At 50.1% G+C, this 20,537-nt stretch overlaps 2 protein-coding genes across 16 annotated transcripts in view; one reads left to right on the forward strand and one right to left on the reverse strand.

Moving 5' to 3' along the window:
- Positions 1-7,136, forward strand: part of POLE (DNA polymerase epsilon, catalytic subunit) — a 52,674-nt gene extending 45,538 nt beyond the window's left edge. For 3 of the 6 annotated variants that reach the window (XM_038574611.1, XM_038574612.1, XM_038574615.1), the window contains 4 exons: positions 4,155-4,355; positions 4,506-4,631; positions 5,426-5,554; positions 5,696-7,136. In XM_038574611.1, the coding sequence (XP_038430539.1) occupies positions 4,155-4,355; positions 4,506-4,631; positions 5,426-5,554; positions 5,696-5,809 (570 nt within the window). In that variant the 3' untranslated portion in view covers positions 5,810-7,136. The remainder of the gene's footprint in view (positions 1-4,154; positions 4,356-4,505; positions 4,632-5,425; positions 5,555-5,695) is intronic. The other 3 variants (XM_038574613.1, XM_038574614.1, XM_038574616.1) reach the window with 2 other exon arrangements.
- Positions 5,293-11,642, reverse strand: P2RX2 (purinergic receptor P2X 2). Of its 10 annotated transcripts, none has more exons than XM_038574622.1 (12): positions 11,445-11,642; positions 11,193-11,328; positions 11,030-11,101; positions 10,864-10,939; positions 10,696-10,792; positions 10,460-10,540; positions 10,207-10,345; positions 9,711-9,841; positions 9,470-9,560; positions 9,282-9,347; positions 9,113-9,190; positions 8,555-8,968 (listed from the first exon to the last, which is right to left on the reverse strand). In XM_038574622.1, exons 1-12 carry the CDS (start codon positions 11,618-11,620, stop codon positions 8,864-8,866), a joined length of 1,248 nt encoding a protein of 415 aa, XP_038430550.1. In that variant the 5' UTR covers positions 11,621-11,642; the 3' UTR covers positions 8,555-8,863. The 10 variants fall into 10 exon arrangements, with proteins under 10 accessions (XP_038430554.1, XP_038430553.1, XP_038430550.1 ...); XM_038574621.1 differs by having other exon boundaries at positions 10,207-10,381; XM_038574627.1 differs by having other exon boundaries at positions 8,555-9,190; positions 11,212-11,328; positions 11,477-11,642.
- Positions 11,643-20,537: the final 8,895 nt, after the last annotated feature.

The following is a 20,537-nucleotide window of genomic DNA, read 5'->3' on the forward strand; positions in this document are numbered from 1 at the left end:
CAGGGTTCCCACCATCACCACCTGGGTGAACTCCCCCTGCTTGCCTGGCACCACTGACCTGTCCCTGCACTGTCACCTCTTCCAGAATATGACATCGTGGATGATGTAGCCTTTTAGGTCTGGCTTCTTCCCCTTAGCAGAATGGGTCTGCACTTCTTCCAGATTGTCCCATGTTTCAGTATTTTGTTTCTGTGGCTGAGTGGCACCCCATTGTGCAGAAGAACCACGGTTTGTTGTTCACTGGTTAAAAGTACATCTGGGTTTTTATTTTTTTATTTTTAATAGCAAGGCTGCTATAAACATTCTTTTTTTTTCATTTTTATTTATTTATGATAGTCACAGAGAGAGAGAGAGAGAGGCAGAGACACAGGCAGAGGGAGAAGCAGGCTCTATGCACCGGGAGCCCGACGGTGGGATTCGATCCCGGGTCTCCAGGATCGTGCCCTGGCCCAAAGGCAGCCACTAAACCACTGCGCCACCCAGGGATCCCTATAAACATTCTTATATAGGTTGGTGTGGGGTTTTTTGTTTTTGTTTTTGTTTTTTTTTGAAGATTTTATTTATTCATGAGAGGCACAGAGAGAGACAGACAGACAGACAGAGGGAGAAGCAGGTTCCATGCAGGGAGCCCAACATGGGACTCGATCCCCGATCTCCAGGATCACGCCCTGGACTGAAGGTGGCGCTAAACCACTGAGCCACCCGGACTGCCCTCTTATATAGGTTTTTGTGTGAACAAAGTTTCATTTTATTGGATAAAAATGGAGGAGGAGGATTGCTGGGTCACATCTTAAGTGCATTCTTCTAAAGAGGCTGCTCCAGTGTGCATTCCCCCTGGTGGTGTATGACAAGATCCCAGCTGTTCCACATACCTCTTGGAACTTGGTAATCTTCAAAAATTTAGCTGTTCAGATAAGTGTGTGGTGGTATCTCATTATGTTCTTAATTTGTATTTCCCCAATACTAACAATGCTGTGTATTTTTTCACATGGTGTTTTTTGTCCGTATGTCTTCAGTGAAATGTCCAAAGTTTTTTGCCCATTATTAAAAACAGGGTTATTTTTCTTACTTTTGAGGGTTTTTTTTTAAAAGGTTATTTTTATTTATTTCAGAAAGAGAGAACATGAGCGGGGGCAGAGAGAGAGGGAGAAGCAGACACCCCGCTGAGTGGGGAGCCTGACTTGGGACTCAGTCCCAGGACCCTGAGATCATGACCTGAGTCAAAGGCAGGCACTTAACTGGCTGAGCCACCCAAGTACCCCATTATTTTTTAGTTTTAAAAGTTCTTTATATATTGTGGATATAAGTCCTTTATCAAATATGTGATGTCTAAATATTTTCTTCCAAACCTTTACCTACCTTTACCTACCTTTTCAAAATTCTCAACAGTATTTTTAGGTGAATGGATCTTAGCTTTGATTTGTCAATTTTTTTTTCTTTGGGGGAGGGGAGGAGAAGGGCAGACAGAGAGGGAGAGAGAATCCTAAGGCATAGAGCCCAACATGGGGCTGGATCTCACAACCTTGAGGTCATGACCTGAGGCTTAACTGACTCAGCCACCCAGGTGCCCCTGAGTTAATTTTTATAGAGTGTGCAGGTTGCAGATTGAGGTTAATATTTCTATGTAAGTGTGTCTGATTATCCCAATACGATTTATTTGAAAAGATTGTCCTTTGTAACTTTTTCAAAACTTAACTGGCCATATATATATATATACATATGGCTCTTTTTCTGAATCTCCATCAGTCTCCTTGTCTATTTTCCAACACCACGTTGTCTTGATTTATGTGACTGTTGAGTCTTAAAACCAGATGGTGTGAACGCCTCAACTTCGTTTTGTTGTTGGTCTTTTCAAGATTGTTCTGGCTTTTCTGTCTAGTTCATTTGCTTTAAATATAAATTTTTGAATCTGTATATGAGGTTTTTTTTTTCCTTTTTGGATTTTATTTACTTAACAAAGAGAGAACACAAGCAGGGGGAGCAGCAGAGGGGAGGGAGAAGCAGACACCCTGCTGAGCAGGGAGCCCAATATGGGACTTGATCCCAGAACCCGGAGATCTTGACCTGAGCTGAAGGCTCACCCAGCCGAACTACCCAGGCACCCCAGTCTATCAGTTTCTATCCAGGAAAAAAAAAAAAAAAATCCCTTTCAAATGTTGATTGGAGTCATTTTAACCTATAGATTAACTTAGGGAGAATTAACATTTTAGTGCTGAGATTCCTCAATTCGTGAACCATTGTATCTTTCCATTTATTTGGGTCATCTTTGGTTTTCTTCATCAGTGTTTTGAGGTTTTCAGCATATAAATAATTGCACACATTTGCACTTAAAGTTTTCAGGTTGTTTGGTCCCATTGTGATGGCAGTGACTTCTTTTAAACTTGTTTCCAGCTATTCATTGCTAATATATAGAGATACATGGATATTTGTATATTGACCTTGTATCTTGTATCACATCTTTTTTATCTATTCATTATCAATGGACACTTGGGCTGCTTCCATAATTTGACTATTGTAAATAATGCTGCAGTAAACATAGGGGTGCATATATCTTTTTCAATTAGTGTTTTCATTTTCTTTAAGTAAATACCCAGTAGTGGAATTACTGCATCATATAGTAATTCTAGTTTTAACTTTCTGAGGAACCTCCATACTATTTTTCACAGTGACTGCACCAGTTTGCATTCCTACTAACTGTCCATGAGGGTTCCCTTTTCTCTGCATCCCACCAACACCTGTTCTTTCTTACATTGATTTTAGCCCTTCTGACAGGTGTGAGGTGATACCTGATTCTGGTTTTGATTTGTATTTCCCTGATGATGAGGGATGTTGAGCATCTTTTCACATGGCTGTTGGCCCCCTGGCTATGGCACTCATTTTTTTTTTTTTTTTTAAAGATTTTATGTATTCCTGAGAGACCGAGAGGCAGAGACACAGTCAGAGAGAGAGGGAGAGAGAGAGAGAGAGAGAGAGAGAGAGAGAGAAGCAGGCTCCATGCAGGGAGCCCAGTGTGGGACTCAATCCCAGGACTTCAGGATCACACCCTGAGCCAAAGGCAGACACTCAACTGCTGAGCCACCCAGGCGTCCCTGACACTGATTTTTAAATAATGATCCAGCCTTGCATTCCTGGGATATATCCCACTTGATCATGATGTGCTATTCATTTTATGTATTGGTGGGTTCAGTTTGTTGGTATTTTATTGGGGATTTTTGAGTGTACATGATGGTTGTTGGTCTGTTATTTTCCTGTACTGTCTTTATCTGGTATCAGGGTGATGTTAGCCTTATAAAGTCACTTAGATGTGTTTTCCTTTTGGTGTATCCTAGTAGATACTGTGTAGAATGTTGTTTTTTCTTAACATTTGGTAATTTACCAGTGAAATCTCTTTTCATTTTTTCTCTTTCGGTCCAGTTTTTTAAATTGGAAATAAGTAATCTGTATGTTTTTAAGCTTAAGTTGTCGTTCTTCATTATACATACTTGCCTGTTTACTTGTTTTCCATAATCTACTTATCTCACTGAATAGGGTGGTGTGCTTCAAATTTGACTATAAATAGTTATCCCAGGAATGTCTTCTAAGTGCTCTGTAGTTTTGTGGTGCTTTTGGCATTAATTTGACTATGGGAGCCAGAAAGATGTCTGTCCTGTCCTTCTCCTTTAGGGACAGTCCTTCCCCTCTCATCTGTGGCTCTGTAAGCACCACCACGAGAGCCAGGCTTCCCAGCACCGGGTACACAGGCTGTAGCGTGAGGTAGAAGAGGCTTCTCTAGGCGGGCATGGGACTCCCCCCACCATTGGGGGTTGAGATCACACACTCTGCAAATGAGAATGTGATGTCCCGTTGATTTAGGACTGCCGTCATTGAGGAGGAAGGAATCAGTAGGAATGACAGGTAGAACATGTCGGTATGCTCCAGGGTCCCCTGGAACTGGGACTTGGGATCAGGGTAAAGCCTCTGTGCAGAGGGCTCTGCACTGAGGAATTGCTGGTGTGGATGCTACCACACCTCTCCTCTGACACTTGCAGCAGAAAAAGCCAGGGGTGAGGTGATGCTGAGGAACTGCAGCTTCAGGAGTTCACCTCAGACTTTTCCAGTCCAGACAGAGCAAGGAGGCCCAAGGGGCCATCCCTGACAAGCTCTGTTCTCCAAAGGTTCTGTCTCTGGACACGAACATCACAAACCAGGTGAACAAATTGAACCGGGATCTGCTTCGTCTGGTGGATGTTGGCGAGTTCTCGGAGGAGGCACAGTTCCGAGACCCTTGCCGTTCCTACGTGCTCCCTGAGGTCATCTGCCGCAGCTGTAACTTCTGCCGGGACCTGGACCTGTGTAAAGAGTTCGCCTTCTCGCAGGTGGGCAGTTGCTGGGTTCTTGCGCTCGCATTGGGTGGGAGGTGCTGCCGCGCCCACTGTTGAGCTTCTTCTGCTAGTTGTGACATAAAAGGCACTCACTGGCCTTGAGGACAATAGAAGACTGACCTGGCCCTGTCCTCCTCTGCCTAGGATGGGGCCGTGCTGCCTCAGTGGCTCTGCTCAAACTGTCAGGTTGCCTATGACACCTCAGTCATCGAGATGGCCCTGGTGGAAGCCCTGCAGAAGAAACTGATGGCCTTCACTCTGCAGGACCTGGTGAGCCTGATGGACCTGGCCTGCCCTCCAGTGGGCAGAGGGCTTTTTTTTTTTTTTTTTTTTTTTTTTAAGATTTTATCCATTTACTCATGAGACACACAGAGAGCGAGGCAGAGACAAAGGCAGAGGGAGAAGCAGGCCTCCATGTCCAGGGCTCCACCCTGACATTGGACTCGATTCCGGGTCTCTAGGATCACGCCCTGGCCTGGGCCGAAGGCAGCACTAAACTGCTGAGCCACCCGGGCTTCCCCAGAGGGCTTCTTAATAAGTAGTTTGCACCCATGAGAAACTATGGTTTGTACACTTCTCAAGTCACAACCCAGTCCTCTGAGGTGACCATCCCTTGGTTCAGGCATTGTCCTCGTGATTCATTCTCCTAGTGTCTTTGGGGTTCCTGCAGGGGCCAGGTGCTGGCTATGTGGACTTCTCATAGTGGGAGGGGATAGCAAGCAAGGTAGAGTGTGTGTCATGATAAGTGTCAAGAGAACGGGATGGGGGAGAGAGACACAGGGGTATTCTCACTGAGAGGAGACATCTGAGCAGAGATCTGAGGGGGTGTGATGGAATGGGGAGGCCCAAGGGAGGAGCAGGGGTGAGGGAGCAGAGTGAATGCAGCACCCTCAGTGATGGTGTTAGGAAGGAAGCGAATAGCGCATTTGGATAAATCCTATTGCAAAATCTTGAATTTTATTCATAGTTGAGCTAAAGGCCATGGTGGTAGAGAGCAGGGAGGGCCTGTCAAGTGAAAGTGCTGAGCTGCTGACCACTGCTGGCTGTTACCGTTACTGGCCTAGGCTGGGGAGACTCCTGACCAGGACTGCTCCTCATTGCAGATCTGCCTGAAGTGCCGAGGTGTGAAGGAGACCAACATGCCTGTGTACTGCAGCTGCGCCGGGGGCTTTACCCTCACCATCCACACCAAGGTGGGGGCTCCACAGCCAGCTAGCTCTGCAGCCCTTTACCATTTTCCTTTATCTGCTTCTTTCTCTACGTATGGGGCCTCTGCCATGCTTCCCTGTTCCTCCTCTGGAACCAGGTCTCACTGTGATGGGTCATTTCTGCAGGTCTTCATGGAGCAGATTGGAATCTTCCAGAACATTGCCCAGCACTATGGCATGTCCTACCTCACAGAGACCCTGGAGTGGCTGCTGCAGAAGAACCCTCAGCTGGGCCACTAGCACCGTGAGCAGCATTCCCATTGTCTGCCCTGACTTCCCAAACTTGTCACCTTGTCTGGGATGGAGCACCAAGGAAAATAAGCCCCAGGGAGCTTCAGGGAGCAGGTCACATGGCTCCGGAGAGGCCTGACCGAACCAGTGCAGGAAGCGGCTCCATCTCTGGGTTCTCTGGGCCTCCAGCTGTGGTCAGGCCACCCATGTCAGGCCTGACAAGGGAGGGGCCCCACCACTGTCTTGCTGAATAAACAGTCCTCCCTGCAGCCCTGCCCTCCTACCCTCTCCACTGCTGTTTCAGCGGGGCAGGGTTGGGGGGGGTTGTCTTGTCTGTGCAGAGTCCTTGAGGGTAGGTGGGTCTAGTGATGTCTAGAGAGTCTGCAGCCCCTGGCCCATGTTTTCTGATCACTTGTTACCACGGAGAACATGTCCTGGGGCTTGACGTCAGCAGGATTTGGGCCATTTCCAGGTACTCCAGAACTGAAACCTGTGGGGACCCGTATGTTTTTCGCACGATGAGTTCCCGAGACTTGGGCTTCTTGTCTGGAAACTTCCTGGACAGAGTAGGGTCTACAGGAGCAGTCCCCTTGTCTGCAGCACCACTACCCTCTGATGCATCTATGCTGTGACAAGTGCCCTCCAGGTCCAAGCCCTGCTCCCAGACTAGCAGGGAGCCAGAGGGCCCAGTGGGGGAGGCAGGTGCACACCATCTATTGCAGACTTGAATGTCATCAAGTGTTAGCACCTGGGTTTAAGGAAAACATTTCTTTCCATGAAGACTTCAAGTTTTTTCCTTCAGCTCTGAGGGATCTGTGTCTGGGGAGAGACAGGAGAAACACAACAGCAGCAATTTTGTGGGGGTTGAGCAGTTCCATTCTGGCTTCTCAGCCTTAGGGATTGGTCCAAGCCCTCTTTCCCTGGTGAGGCCAGCCCGGCCTCCAGAGGCCAAGTGGTCCATAGATCTGGGACCTGATGCTGTGCTCTCCCCGTGGATGGGGCTGGGCAAGGGGAGGAGCCCCAGGTCTGGGGGAGGGAGGGTCTGCCCTTCAGTGACCCCAAGAAGACTGCTGAGCATCTGCTTCCGCTGTTGTTTCGTCAACCCCAGAAGACCAACTCCACGCTTCGTTTTTAACTAGATGAGACTGGAAGCAGAAAAGGAACAGTGGAGTTGGCAAGGCAACAAGCAGGCTAAGTGAGTCCTTTGCTCAGGCCCCAAATGGGCAGCCCCAGGGGAAGCCCTGGGTGAGCCCCAGGCTGCTGTTGGCGCTGCATCCACCAAAAATTTACCCTTGTTGCCCAACTTCTCAGTATTACACTACACTTGGAACTCTCATTTTACTCTTTGAATTTTACGTTTCTTAAAATTTTACGTGTGTGTGTGCAAGGTGTCTGTCTCTACAAGGATAGAAGGAAGAGTAGCTACCATCTGTCCAGCTGGGTGCATTGGCCCCTGTGTCCTGTGCATGGGTGTGTCTAGGCCCCGTGGCCATGAGAAACTTGACACTGGCTGGAAGGTGGACAGAGGCTGCATCAGCCCCCAGATGGAGATCGAATCAAATTAGGGCTAGGTGGTGGGGGAGGGGCACTAACTAGGCTTCCTGGAAGCAAAGCCAGGGAAGTCCCAGGGGGTGGGGGTGGGGCTGGGGACCTGGACACTGCACCCTGTGTCCCTGCAGCAGGGCTCGGGCATTTGGGGTGGGGTAGCTGTGGGCCCCAGGATCACGCTCATGCTTGGGAATGGGAAACCTGAACCCTGGCCACAGTCCTTGAATCACAGTTCAGCCCTGACTGGAAAAGCCAGTTTCTCCAAAGCTAGAGCTGGATGTCAGCAAGCCAGACACCTAGGATGTTGCAGGCTTTGGATGACCGTGGAGTTATCACCTCAAGGATGGGAGGGTCTCTACAGGATGCCAGGCGGAGGCTTCTCAGATGTGTTATTGCTGGCCGGGTTGGGTGTGGGCAGGTGGAAGGGCTAGCTCTGGCCACTTGCTAGTGCCGCTTGAACTTGGGGACTCAGGCTGGGCAGGGTCTGAGACTTCACTGGACCTTGGAAGTGACAGGATCCCAGCTGAGGTGATGTGTGCAAAGCATGACCCATGCTGCCTCAGAACTGTGTACTTGCCATCCCTGTTGCTAGGAAACCGCCGTCCAAGTTCTGGCAGCCCCTCAAGTGGGGGCTTGACCAGGCAGGCACCAAGCAGGGTTGCTGAATGCAATGACTGCTGTGGTCTCTGAGGGTGTGGTGACCAATTATCTGCAGGCCTGGCCAGCTGGTGCCAACATGTATGCCTCTTCAACCTGGCCCACCTTCTCCATCCCCCTGACCAGCACTAAATTCCTGCCCTGCCCAGGCCCTGCTTTAAGTGGGGCCTGGGAAGCTTGTACAGGTATTTGAAGCAAGAGCCAGTGTTTGCCTTAGCATGACTCTCCTCATCTCCCTGGCCTCCCTCCTCCAGAGTCCCCATCCTTTCCCATGTTTTGGGTCTGGGGTGATAACTCCTGCCCCCAGGAGGCTGGTAAGCTAACTGAACCGTAGGCGCTGGGACAAGTCTGAGTTCATGCACTGAGCCCAGCCCCTTGGCCCTGCTGCTGACCTTACCATGACCTGGCTGGACGTGGGGGTAAACATGCCTGTGTGCCGGGCTGGGGAGACAGGGCCAGAGGCGTCCACTGCCCCCACTGCAAGGATCCTCTACTACATGTTTGTATTCAGGGCCTCAAGATGCTTTTACTAAAAAATGAGGCCAGAGCTTCTGGTCACAGGTTTATTGGATTCTGGATGTGTGATTTCTTGGCCATGAAGCAAGCAAAGGGCCCGGGTGGGGAGGGGTAAGAGGCCTGAGAGGAAGTCAGGGGAGAAGGAGGCAGAAATCTGCCCCTCTCTCCAGGCCTAGGGACATGGCCAGGGTCTGGGTGCCACCCATTTCTGTCAGCGCATCACTCGGTTGCACGGGGATCTTTGGGTTCCTGGTCTCCATGGGTTACCAGGGAAGTGCAGACACCAGGGACCCTCCAGGTGGGGCCTTGCTCAAGCAGCAGGATGGAGAGTGTGTGGTGGGCTCAGAGCTGGGCCAGACCTCGGGGATCTGCGAGTGTGGAGTCCTGCCAGGGAGGCTCGGAGGCGCACAGCTGTGGTCCAGTGGTCTGCTCAGGAGTATCCACCATCTGCTTGGGTGGGGGCGGGACAGCCAGAGCTTGGCAGGCCTGGCTGGGGTCTGCAGGGCAGGGAGGGGCTGGGGGAGGGGCCTGGCCCAAAACCAGAGCCAGAGTCACGGGCCAGCTACCAGGGGAGTGTCTGGGCGCGCACACCTTGTCGAATTTCTTATGGCTGTACACCTTGTTTTTGTTCATGAACGTCAGCAAGATCCAGTCACACAGGAAGGAGCCCTGGGCCAGCAAGACCCACGTGTGAAGGCCAGGGCAACACCCTCCCAGCCACCCCCACAAAGACCCCCATGCCCAGCATGTATTTCCTTACCACTCCAATGGAAGTCAGTGCTGTGGCCAGATTAATGATGGTGGGAATCAGGCTGAACTTCCCTGCCTTGGGAGGGGAGGCTGCCTTAGATGGTTGTGGGGTCAGGGGCACATGGGACTCAAGGGAGAATGTGGGAGATGGGACAAGCCTTCTCAGTTCTGGGCCTGCTGGAACCCAGGCTGCTTTACCTGTCCATGCACAATGACATCAATGCGGATCCCATAGGCCTTGATGAGTGTGCGGGTTGTGCTGTTGTTTGTCTTGTAATATTTGGCAAACCTGGAAAAGAACGACCCTGAGGAGCATGGTGGTGGGCGCCCACTCATCACCTGAGATGAGAAGCTGCAAGACCCCACCAGCCCCTGGCCCTGTTATGTTGGAGCTACTGCAGCAGGGCCAGTGAGGACCCTGCCCTCGCAGGGCTGTTACCTGAAGTTGTAGCCAGACGAGGCTGGGACGTGCTTGGGGTCGAGCCTTCGGAAGGAGTATTTGGGGTTGCATTTTGACGCCGGCAGGTCCAGGTCACAGTCCCAGTTGATGACGACTCCAATGACGCCACCCTGCCAAGAAGTGGGCACAGAGACGGGTGTTAGGGAAGGACCCTCAAGAGCCAGGGGGTCCTGCCCTGAGACTACTCAGATGGGGTGCTCATCTCTGGGTACCTGGGGCAACTCAGGGCTGAGCCAGGAGTGCTGGGGGAGTGTCCTCTGCTTCTGAAGCATGAGGGGACACCAGTGGCCAGCTGTGTGAGCAGGAGTCAATAATTCAGCAGGAGCCCTGCACACCCTGCACGATCGGGTTGGCCGATCATGTTTCTCTCCTCTGCCTGAACAGTGCCAAGGCTGGCAGACCCTTGGTCTACAAGTAGGAACCAGCACCTGGTCGGAGGGCTGCTTCACCCACTCCCCCTCTGCCGCCCCCTCACCGTATGTGCCAGCTCCGTGAAGTTCTCCCCTGCTTGCTCCACAATGAAGCCCAGCTTGAAGATGGGACAGTAGAGGTCAGAGACCTCATCGAATGTGCAGTGTTTCAGGTAGCCGTCCTTGCGGTGCTCTATGTTGCCCCTGAGGACAACATCAGGTGGGGGAGGAGCAGAAGCTCTGTGCCCACACACCCCACATTCCCAGGAGGTAGCTCCCATCCCTAGCCCGTTGTCACCATACCCTAGTGGCTCTTACTTGGAGAACTGGAATTTAGGGTAGTGGATGCTGTTCTTGATGAGGATGGTGAAATTTGGGGCCATCTTGCCGAGAAATTGGCTGAGGAGGCACAGACTGGGTGTGTTTAGGGTTCCCGCCCCAGCCCCCCTCCCCAGCACATCCCAGCTCTGGTCACTGAGGTAAGAAAGGAGCAAAATAGTCGTGCTGGGGTGTCCACTGGGTCCCAGGGAGGTGGGGTCACTGGGTGTGCACACCTGACAGAGGCCCCATCTTCCACTGGGCACCAGCCAGACACTTCGCAGGTCTTGGCTGAGCCTTGGTAGTAGGGTACACAGCGCCCGGTCCGCAGGCCTGTGGGCAGACGTGGGCTCAGGGGCTGAGGGGTGAGGCCCTGCCCCACCCCAGGGCCAGCACGCACTAACCGTTTCCCAGCATGTCCAGCTGCCCCGACACACAGTCCTCGTCCACGTCACAGGTGGCGTTGCTGACCCTCACACTCTAGGGAGGAGCCCGCGTGGTCAGAAGCCCCACACCTCCTGGGCAGAGTCCCCTCCGTCCACCCCAGCGTGGCCCTCCTCCCAGCCTCACCTCTGGGCAGTTTCCGAGGGTCTGGGAGGCTGTGACCTCAATCCTGGTGATGATGCTGAACACGCTGCCTCCCTGGGCTCAGAAAGAGGGGATGGTCGGCCAAGGTGGGCCGCGCAGTCACCCCTCGCTCCTTCCCAGGGGCGCGCGGGGCGCGCGAGCGCACCTCGGGGGGCTTCACGTACTCCTCCACATCCCACACTTTGTGCTCGGAGTAGGTGATGCCCTTGACCTTGGTGATGACGGAGCTCTCGGGGCCCGTCTCGCTGTCCTGGTAGCTCTTCTGCACGATGAACACGTACCTGCGGGACGGGCAGGGCCGCTCTGGAGGCGACCCGGGACCCTGCCCCGCCGGTCGCCGCTGCTCCAGGCCCCCGGCCCCCGGCCCCCGGCCCGGCCCCCGCCCAGCCACACCCACCACACGAAGTAGAGCAGGATGAGCAGCTGTACCGCGCGGTACACGACGCCCAGGCGCCGGTTCTTCACCACGATCACCTTGGGCGTCTCGTAGTCCCAGAGAGCCGACCAGCAGCCCCCGGCCAGGCGCCGGGCCGCGTCCGCCCCCGCCGGGGGCTTGGGCTCCGCGGCCGCCATGGCCCGGAACTCCGCCCGGGGCAGGAGGCGGCGCGCACCCTGCGGGCTAGGGGCGCGGGCAGGGGAGCCCCGCGGCACCGCCCCGGGGCGTGGCCTGGCGCGCCCCGCCCCACCCCACCCGCCGGGGTCCACTCAGGGCTCGGCGTGCGCGGGGGCGTACCTGGCAGGTGCCGGCCCGGGAGGCCCGGAGCGCGCGGAGCCGAGCGGGCCGGAGCGGGGGAAGCGCGCCCCGAGAGCGCCCCGGAGGGCCTCCTGGAGATGTGGGAGGACGTCCCCAGCGGCGTCTGAGCGCCAAGGGCAGCCCGTGCACACACTTCCCGGCTTATCGACCTTCGACACGCTTAAGACATCGAGTTAGTCTAAGGTCTACGAGGGGATTTCCGAAGGCCAGTTCTTGATTCCTGCCCGCCTTCACGTCCCGGGGATTGCCGCAACCCTGGGGCTCTTTCCTGGCCCAAACAACCCTTTGCTTGATCTCCGGACATGCTCAGAGCTACTCGGTTCAAGCCCCTGCTCCGCCCGAGCGTCCGACCCTCGCGTGTACCCAGTTGGCTATGGCTCCCAACTCTGCTTTTAGCCACTTCCAGTCCATGTGTTTTCTTTGCAACCAAAGTTGTTTTTTTTTTATTAATCCTTGTTATATATTCACCCCATTTCATTATTTTGGAGCAAATCCCAGACATCATAGTATTTCACAAAATGACAAATTTCTTACTTTATTTAGGTGAAATTTACTTAGCCTCTAAGTAACTGTCTTAACGAACAATTGTTTAATGGACAATTAAACACTGTTGTGCAACCATCGTTATCTACTTCTAAAATATTTATATCTGGGCAGCCCCGGTGGCGCAGCGGTTTAGCGCCGCCTGCAGCCCAGGGTGTGATCCTGGAGACCCGGGGACGAGTCCCACATCAGGCTCCTTGCATGGAGCCTGCTTCTCCCTCTGCCTGTGTCTCTGCCTCTCTCTCTCATAAATAAATAAATAAATAAATAAATAAATAAATAAATAAATAAATCTTTTAAAAAAATAAAATATTTATATCATTCGCAAATAAACTCCCTGTTTCCCCCTCCTCCCATGCATTGGCAACCACCAATCTCCTTTCTGCGGATTTATCTCTTTTGTATATTTCATATAATGGAATCATATGCTATTTTTCATTTTGTGTCTGCGTTCTATCACTGGGCATAATGTTTCCAAGGTCCATCCAGGTTGTAGCATGTATCAATACTTAATTCCTTTTTGTGGAAGAATAATTCCAGTGAGTGGTTATTTCACAACTTACTCATCTTTTGATAGATGTTTGGGTGTTTCCATCTTTGGCTATTGTGGTGTTATGAACATTTGTGTACAAGTATTTGAACACCTATTTTCAATTCTTGGGGGGTATAGGAGTAGGGTTTCTGGGTCATATGGTAATTCTGTGTTTCACTTTTTGAGGAACCCCTATACCATTTTCCAAGCAGCTGAACCACTTTATGTTCCAGTCAGCAATGTATCAGGGCTCCAGTACTTGCACATCCTTGTCAACACTTGTTCGTTTCTGCTCATTTAGTCATTGCCATTCTAGTGGGGGAAATGGTATGTGTTTGGATAAATTTCTACTTAATCTTTTGCCAATTTTAAAATTAGATTTGCCTTTTTGTTGTTGGTTTGTAACAATTCTGTATATATTCTGGACACGAGGCCCTTGTCAAATACATGATTTGCAACTATTTTCTCCCATTGTGGGCCATCTTTTCACTGTCTTGGTCATGTTCTTTGAGACACAAAAGTCTTTAATTTCAACAAGATCAGTTTGTCTATTGTTTTCTTTTGTTGCTTGCATCTCTGGTGTCATTTCCAAGAATCTATTATCGATTACTAAATCCAAATTTATTTACAGGTTCAGTACAATCCCTATCAAAGTTACAGGTGCAGAAATAGATACACTGATCCTAAAATTCATATGGAAATGCAAGGGACCTGGAGTTGCCAAAATAATCTTGAAAAAGAAAAAGAAGTGGAAGACTTATACTTTCCAAGTTCAAACCTTACTACAAAGCTATAGTAATCAAGATCAATCAAGTTACTGTAGGATCTAGCAATTCCACTCTCATTGACATAAAGGTAGAAATGCAGATCTATGGAATTGAACTGAGAGCCAAGAAGTGAAATATAAATATGTAAAATAGAATAAAACAAATTGATTTCTAACAAGTACCAAAATAATTTAATGGGGAAAGTGTAGTCTTTCAACAAATAGTCCTAGGAATTTGGGTTTCCACATGCAAAAGAATGAACTTAGACCCCCTACCTCATACCATATATAGAAACTAACTCAAAATGCATCAAGGACCTAAATGTAAGAACTAAAAGCATAAAACTCTTAGAAGAAAACATGGGAGTAAACATTCGTGGCCTTAGATTTGAAAACGGAGGGCACCTTGGTGGTTCAGTGGTTGAGTGTCTGCCTTTGGCTCAGGTCGTGATCCTGGGGTCCTGAGATCTAGTCCTGTATCAGGCTCCCTGCAAGAAGCCTGCTTCTCCCTCTGCCTATGTCTCTGCTTCTCTCTGTATCTCTCATGAATAAATAAATAAAATCTTTTTAAAAATTAAAAAAAAAGATTTGGTTGGGGGATGCCTGGGTGGCTCAACAGTTTGGCACCTGCCTTTGGGCTGGGGCATGATCCTGGGGTCCCGGGATGGAGTCCCGCATTGAGCTCCCTGCATGGAGCCTGCTTCTCCCTCTGTGTCTCTGCCTCTTTCTCTCTCTCTCTCATGAATAGATAAATAAAATTAAATATATATATATGTATTTGTTGGGACGCCTGAATGGCTCAGTGGTTGAGTGTCTGCCTTTGGCTTAGAGCATGATGCCGGAGTCCCAGGATTGAGTTCTGCATTGGGCTCCCCAAAGAACCTGCTTCTGCCTCTGCCTATGTCTCTGCCTCTCTCTATGTGTCTCTCATGAATAAATAAATAAAATCTTTTTAAAAAAAGATTTGGCAATGGATTCTTATAAATTACAACAAAGATATAAACAAAAAAATAGATAAACTGGACTTCACCAAAATTAACAACTGTGCTTCGAAGGATGCCATTGAGAAAGTGAAAACACCCACAGAATGGGAGAAAATATTTGCAAATCACATATATGATAAGGATTTGTATCTTAAAAAAACAACCCTCTTATAATGATGACGAATAATGGATTAAAAAATGGGCAAAGTTAAAAAAAAAGGGCAAAGTATCTAAATAGAAATTTTTCCAAAGAAGATACACAAATGGCCCATAAGTACATGAAACAACTCTCAACATCATTAGTCAGGAGGAAGATATCACTACATACCACTGGGAAAGACATCCAACATTGTTGGAAAGGATGTGGGAAAATCACATTCTTCTTATATCTGATGGGAATGTAGATATGCTACAGCCACTGTGGAAAACTGTGTGGCAGTATATCAAAAGATTTGAACCTAGAGTTATCACAGGATCCACAATTCTACCTTTAGGTGGAAATGAAATGAAATGAAAACATGTTTTCATGCAGAAACTTGTACATAAGTGTTCATAGCATTATACATAATGACAAAGATTGGAAACAGCCTGAATGTCTATCAACTGATGAATGAATAAATAATACATGGTATATCCATACAATGAAATAGAACTCTGCAATAAATAGAATAAAGTACCTTATATGTTCCATATTACAACATAGGTGAACCTAGAAAACATTATGCTAGTGGAAAAAGCTAGTCCCTGAAGGCCACCTGTTGTATGAGTCCACTTATATAAAACATCCAAAATAGGCAAATCCATAGAGAGGAAAGCAGATTAGTGGTGCCAGGGGCTGGGTAAAGGGGGCAGCAAGTACAGACTACAGGGTCATGGTGCTGCCTGGGTGCGCGGTGGGATGGGCCACTGCTCCCTGTTGCCTATGGCCTGGGGATGACAGAGACCCTGTCCCCAGACCTGCAGATGTTGGTGTTGGCAGAGAGGGTCTCTATGCCTTAGAAGGGGGTGCCTGGTGAGTATGTGCCCCTTAGGAGCACAGGGTACATGGCTTTCCCACTGGCCAGGGGCTGGTCACTGTGTATCTGGTGCAGTGACCAGCCTGATCCCAACAGCCAGGAGGGGCACACATCCTCACTCAACATCTGGCACACTGACCTGACCAATAGAGGCTTTTATAAAGTCTTCTGGATCCAGTCGAGATTCAGGTATGTAAGGTGAAGGAGAACAGCTCTTCCAGGAGGCCAAGTGGAGGGAACATCCCTGACTCCGAGCACAGAGGTGGGTGCCAGAGCGAGAGGACAGTTGGGGTGCGCAGGGCAGTCAGGAGCCTGGGACACAGGGTTTGAGAAAGAGAAGACAAGAAGTGATGAATAATTGAAGCAAATTTTCTGATTTGAGCAAAGACTTGAATCTGCAGGTGAGTATGGCTTGTTGGGTCCCAGGGAGGATGACTTTAGGAAAGGTGCCCAAACAGTCTGGGTTAGATGTTTAAATTCCAGTGATGAAGACAGGTGGACTCAAAGAGTGTGCACTCCGTAGCTTACCTGGCTCCCTGTCAGCGAGGCCCCACCCTGGCAGCGTGCACAGGCATTTTTGTCTTCTACATATACTCAGTGCATCTTCCTCATCTTTTCTCAGAAGGAAAGGTATGCTAGATAATCTCGCGTTTGTCCCAGAATTTATTGATTTCTGTTCTTGAGATGGGTTTCCTGCCCTGTGTCATTAGGAATGCACGTCATGCAAGGAGAGCTCAAGGGCCCCTGGGAAGGTTCCAGTTACTAGCATACAAGCAGTCTCTCACATTCAGTGTGCAGTCTATGTTTGATTGGCTTCTGGAGACGCGAAGCACTTACAGTGAATTTATGAGGTATCCAGAAGTCTGCTGGAAAGAAAATTAAGAAATCAAATGGGAGCGGCTGGCTGGTTCAGTTGGTAGAGCGTGTGACTCTTGATCCTTGTGAGTTCAAGTCCCACACTGGGCAAAGAGCTTACTTAAGAAAATAAAAGTGTGTGTGTGTGGGGGGGGGGGGACCAGAAAACCCTCCCGCTTAATGAAAGAAAGCAATAAAATGAAAACAGTTAATGCTAACTCCCCAGGCTGGGAGAAAGCCAATGTGGACTTTAGTCAAGGAATTTGTAAGAACAGCCAGTGTCCATTAAAACTCATAATTTGCATAATACTTTTAAGATATTTTATTTATTTATTTGAGAGGGAGAGAGCACAAGCAGGGGGAGCAGCAGAGGCAGAGGAAGAAGCACATCCCCACTGAACAGGGAGCCCAACTTGGACTTGATCCCAGGACTCTGGGATCACAACCTGAGCTGAAGGCAGATGCTTAATGGACTGAGCCACCCAGGCGCCCCATATAATACTTTAAAATAAGTTAAAGAAATTAGTCTTGGGATCCCTGGGTGGCTCAGCAGTTGAGCATCTGCCTTTGGCCGAGGGCGTGATCCTGGAGTCCCGGGATCGAGTCCCGCGTCGGGCTCCCGGCATGGAGCCTGCTTCTCCCTCTGCCTGTGTCTCTGCCTCTCTCTCTTTGTGTGTCTCTCGTGAATAAATAAATAAAATCTTTTAAAATTTTTTTTAAAAATTAAAAAAAAAAGAAATTAGTCTTAGGAGGATTGAGTCTCAATAGTTTTTCAAGTGGAGAAGTTTACAAATGAAAAAATTAAGTTATTCAATTCTAAAACCTTTGGTTAACAGGAAATATTACTCTATGGCAAGAATCGAATAAAAATATCTATAAATAACAATATAAAACAACCAAGTTATAAGTAAAAGTTCAAAATAAAAAGTAAAAATAGATTTCCTTTATTGATATCAGATTCACATGCCTTATAATTTTTCCATTTGGAGTGGAATTCATTGTTTCTAGTATCTTCCCAGGGTTGTGCAAACATCAAAATCTGACTTTAGAGCATTCCCTGCCCAGAACAGCAGCTGCATACCCATCCCCAGTGCCCAGTCCCTGCTCCTGGACCCCCTGGACACCAGGACACCAGGACTGCCTGAACCCCTGGACCCCCTGGATTCCCTGGGGCCCCCCAGGACCCCCTGGACTCCCTGGGCCCTCTGGACCTCTGGACCCCAGGATCCTCTGGGTCCCTCGACCCCTGGACCCCTGGACCCACTGGACCCCAGGACCCTCTGGACCCCTTGGGCCCCCTGGATCCCAGGACCCCCAGACCCTGGACCTTCTGGACTCCAGGATCCCCTGGAACTCAGGACCCCCCTGGACCTCTGGACCCTCTGGACTCCAGGACCCCTGAACTCCCTGGCCCCCTGAACCCCAGAACCCCAGGTCCCCCAGGACCCCTGCACCCTCTGGATCCCAGGACCCCTGGACTTCCTCAGCCCCCTGGGCCCCTGGACGTTTGGACCCCAGGACCCCCTGGGCCCCCTGGACTCCTGGACCAGGGGACTCCTGTGTCTCCACCAGTGCGCCTATGTGCAACCCAGGCATCTGGGCTCCCTCCACACCCAGCTGCCGGGCTCTGGGCTGGGGTGCAGAGCTACTTGGACCCTGTGGGGACTTGGACCCGAGAAAGAACCAACCCTGCGCGCAGCCAACCTACAGGGCCCGAGAAACAATACCGACAGATGGCCCTCCAGATTTGTACCTCATTCTGCATCAGCTATCTGTTGACACAACCATGTCCCAAACTGGACCAAGCACTCCCAGGTGGCAGGGGACGCACAATCCTTTCCTCTCAGAGCCTAGCACCTAGTTAATAAGGAATACGTTGGTACACGTACTGACGAGTGAATGGTGTCTGCAGACACGAGTGAAGACCACCCCCTGAGACAAACAGACCATTGATCCAGAGCTTGGGAGCCAGCCCCCAGGTGGGACCGGGGAACCCACAGGTGGGGATGCTGTGCCCAGAGGGAAGTAGAGGGCAGCCCACCTGACTGGCTAGGGCGCATATTTGGCTGGTCCTGACTTGGAAAGGGGGAAGTGGGGGGATCTGGGGTCACTGACCCAGAGCTGGCTGTCCAGCCAGTTGCTGCCTTGGCTGTGGTCAGCTTCCCCGGCCCCTGTGTGCAGGGGACATGCCTGCTTACATTTGGTCCCTCCTGAAGAATGGTGGACGACTCTCATGGGGTGGAAGGTGGGGACAGGATGGAGACAGGACAGGACGGTGGGACATGTTCCAGTGATGCCTCGGCACTATGCCCTGGGCTCCCTTGGCCTTGGGCCTCCTGGTTCTCCCTTGGGGGTTAGAGTCTTTTCTGGAATTACAGCTTGGCTGGTCACAGAGGAGCAGCTGGGAACCAAGATAAAAAGGTAAGAACAGGGACGCCTGGGTGGCTCAGTGGTTGAGCATCTGCCTTAGGCTCAGGGCGTGATCTTGGAGTCCTGGGATTGAGTCCCATGTTGGGCTCCCTGTGGGGAGCCTGCTTCTCCCTCTGCCTGTGTCTCTGCCTCTCTCTCTGTGTGTCTCATGAATGAATAAATAAAAATCCTTTTTAAAAAAGGTGGGGGCAGCCTGGGTGACTTGGTGGTTTAGTTCCGCCTTCAGCTCAGGTCGTGATCCTGGGGTCCCAGGTTCAAGTCCCGCATCAGGCTCCCTTCATGGAGCCTGCTTCTCCCTCTGCCTGTGTCTCTGTCTCTTTTTCTCTGTCTCTCATGAATAAATAAATAAAATCTTTAAAAAAAAAAAAAGGTAGGAGCAATTATCAAGTGCAAGGGAGAGATTTCCTGCAAGAACTGTCCACTCTCACACATTCACCGGTGTGGCCTGCTTCTCTGTGTGTAAGTGTGCCAAGGCTGCCTGCCCTGGGGCCAGTGCCCTGGTCAAGGCCATGCCACCTTTTCTCAGGCAGTGAAAGAGGCAGGGTGGGTAAGGCCCCAGAGGGAGGGGTTTGTGCTCAAAATATAATAGTCATGGTTCAGGGAGTAATTTATTGGGATCTGCAATCTTTGGCAAGGTTTGGCATCAAGATTTTATTTGCCAGATCAAAATACTGTGGAATCATACCTGATATTGAGGTTTGGAAGGAAAGATATCTGGTCTGAGAGATTAACAAATATCCAAGAAATGAGACTCCATTCATAGAAGAATATATTCTTTTTTTTTAATTTTTTAAAAATTTATTTATGATAGTCACAGAGAGAGAGAGGCAGAGACACAGACAGAGGGAGAAGCAGGCTCCATGCACCGGGAGCCCGACGTGGGATTCGATCCCGGGTCTCCAGGATCGCGCCCTGAGCCAAAGGCAGGCGCCAAACCGCTGCGCCACCCAGGGATCCCAAGAATATATTCTTTTAAAGATTTTATTTATGGAATGCCTGGGTGGCTCAGCAGTTGAGCATCTGCCTTTGGCTCAGGGCATGATCCCGGAGTCTCGGGATCAAGTCCCACATCATGCTTCCTGCGTAGAGTCTGAGTCTCCCTCTGCCTATGTCTCTGCCTCTCTGTGTGTGTCTCTCATGAATAAATAAATAAAATCCTAATTTTTTAAAAAAATATTTTACTTATTCATTTGACTCCCCTTATTTTTTTTAAAGATTTATTTATTTATTCATGATAGACATAGGGAGAGAGAGAGAGACAGAGACAGAGACATAGGAGAAGGGAGAAGCAGGCTCCATGCCAGGAGCCCGACGCTGGACTCGATCCCAGGACTCCAGGATTGCGCGCCCTGGACCAAAGGCAGGCGCTAAACCACTGAGCCACCCAGGGATCCCCTGACTCCCCTTATTTTAAAATACTCTTATATGGGGGTGCCTGGGTGGCTCAGTCAGTGAAGTGCCTACCTTCCATCTCAGGGTCCTGGGATCAAGCCCCATGTCAGCTTCCCTGCTCAGTGGGGAGTTTGCTTCTCCTTCTACCTGCCCCCTGCTGCTCGAGCTCACTCTCTTTCTCTCTCAAATAAATAAAATCTTAAAAAAAGCAAAATAAGT

This window comes from Canis lupus, chromosome 26 (assembly GCF_011100685.1).
Source record: "Canis lupus familiaris isolate Mischka breed German Shepherd chromosome 26, alternate assembly UU_Cfam_GSD_1.0, whole genome shotgun sequence".
NCBI lineage: Eukaryota > Metazoa > Chordata > Mammalia > Carnivora > Canidae > Canis > Canis lupus.

Bases quoted from the DNA above. Each gene is read 5' to 3' on its own strand.
- P2RX2 (XM_038574617.1), bottom strand. From the start codon at position 11,620: ATGGCGGCCGCGGAGCCCAAGCCCCCGGCGGGGGCGGACGCGGCCCGG. The intron at 10,382-10,459 runs GTAAGAGCCACT...GTGTGGGCACAG, and splicing joins CCTAAATTCCAGTTCTCCAA to AGCTTCTGCTCCTCCCCCAC. The intron at 9,842-10,206 runs GTGAGGGGGCGG...ACTTCTTGGCAG, and splicing joins TCACGGAGCTGGCACATACG to GGTGGCGTCATTGGAGTCGT.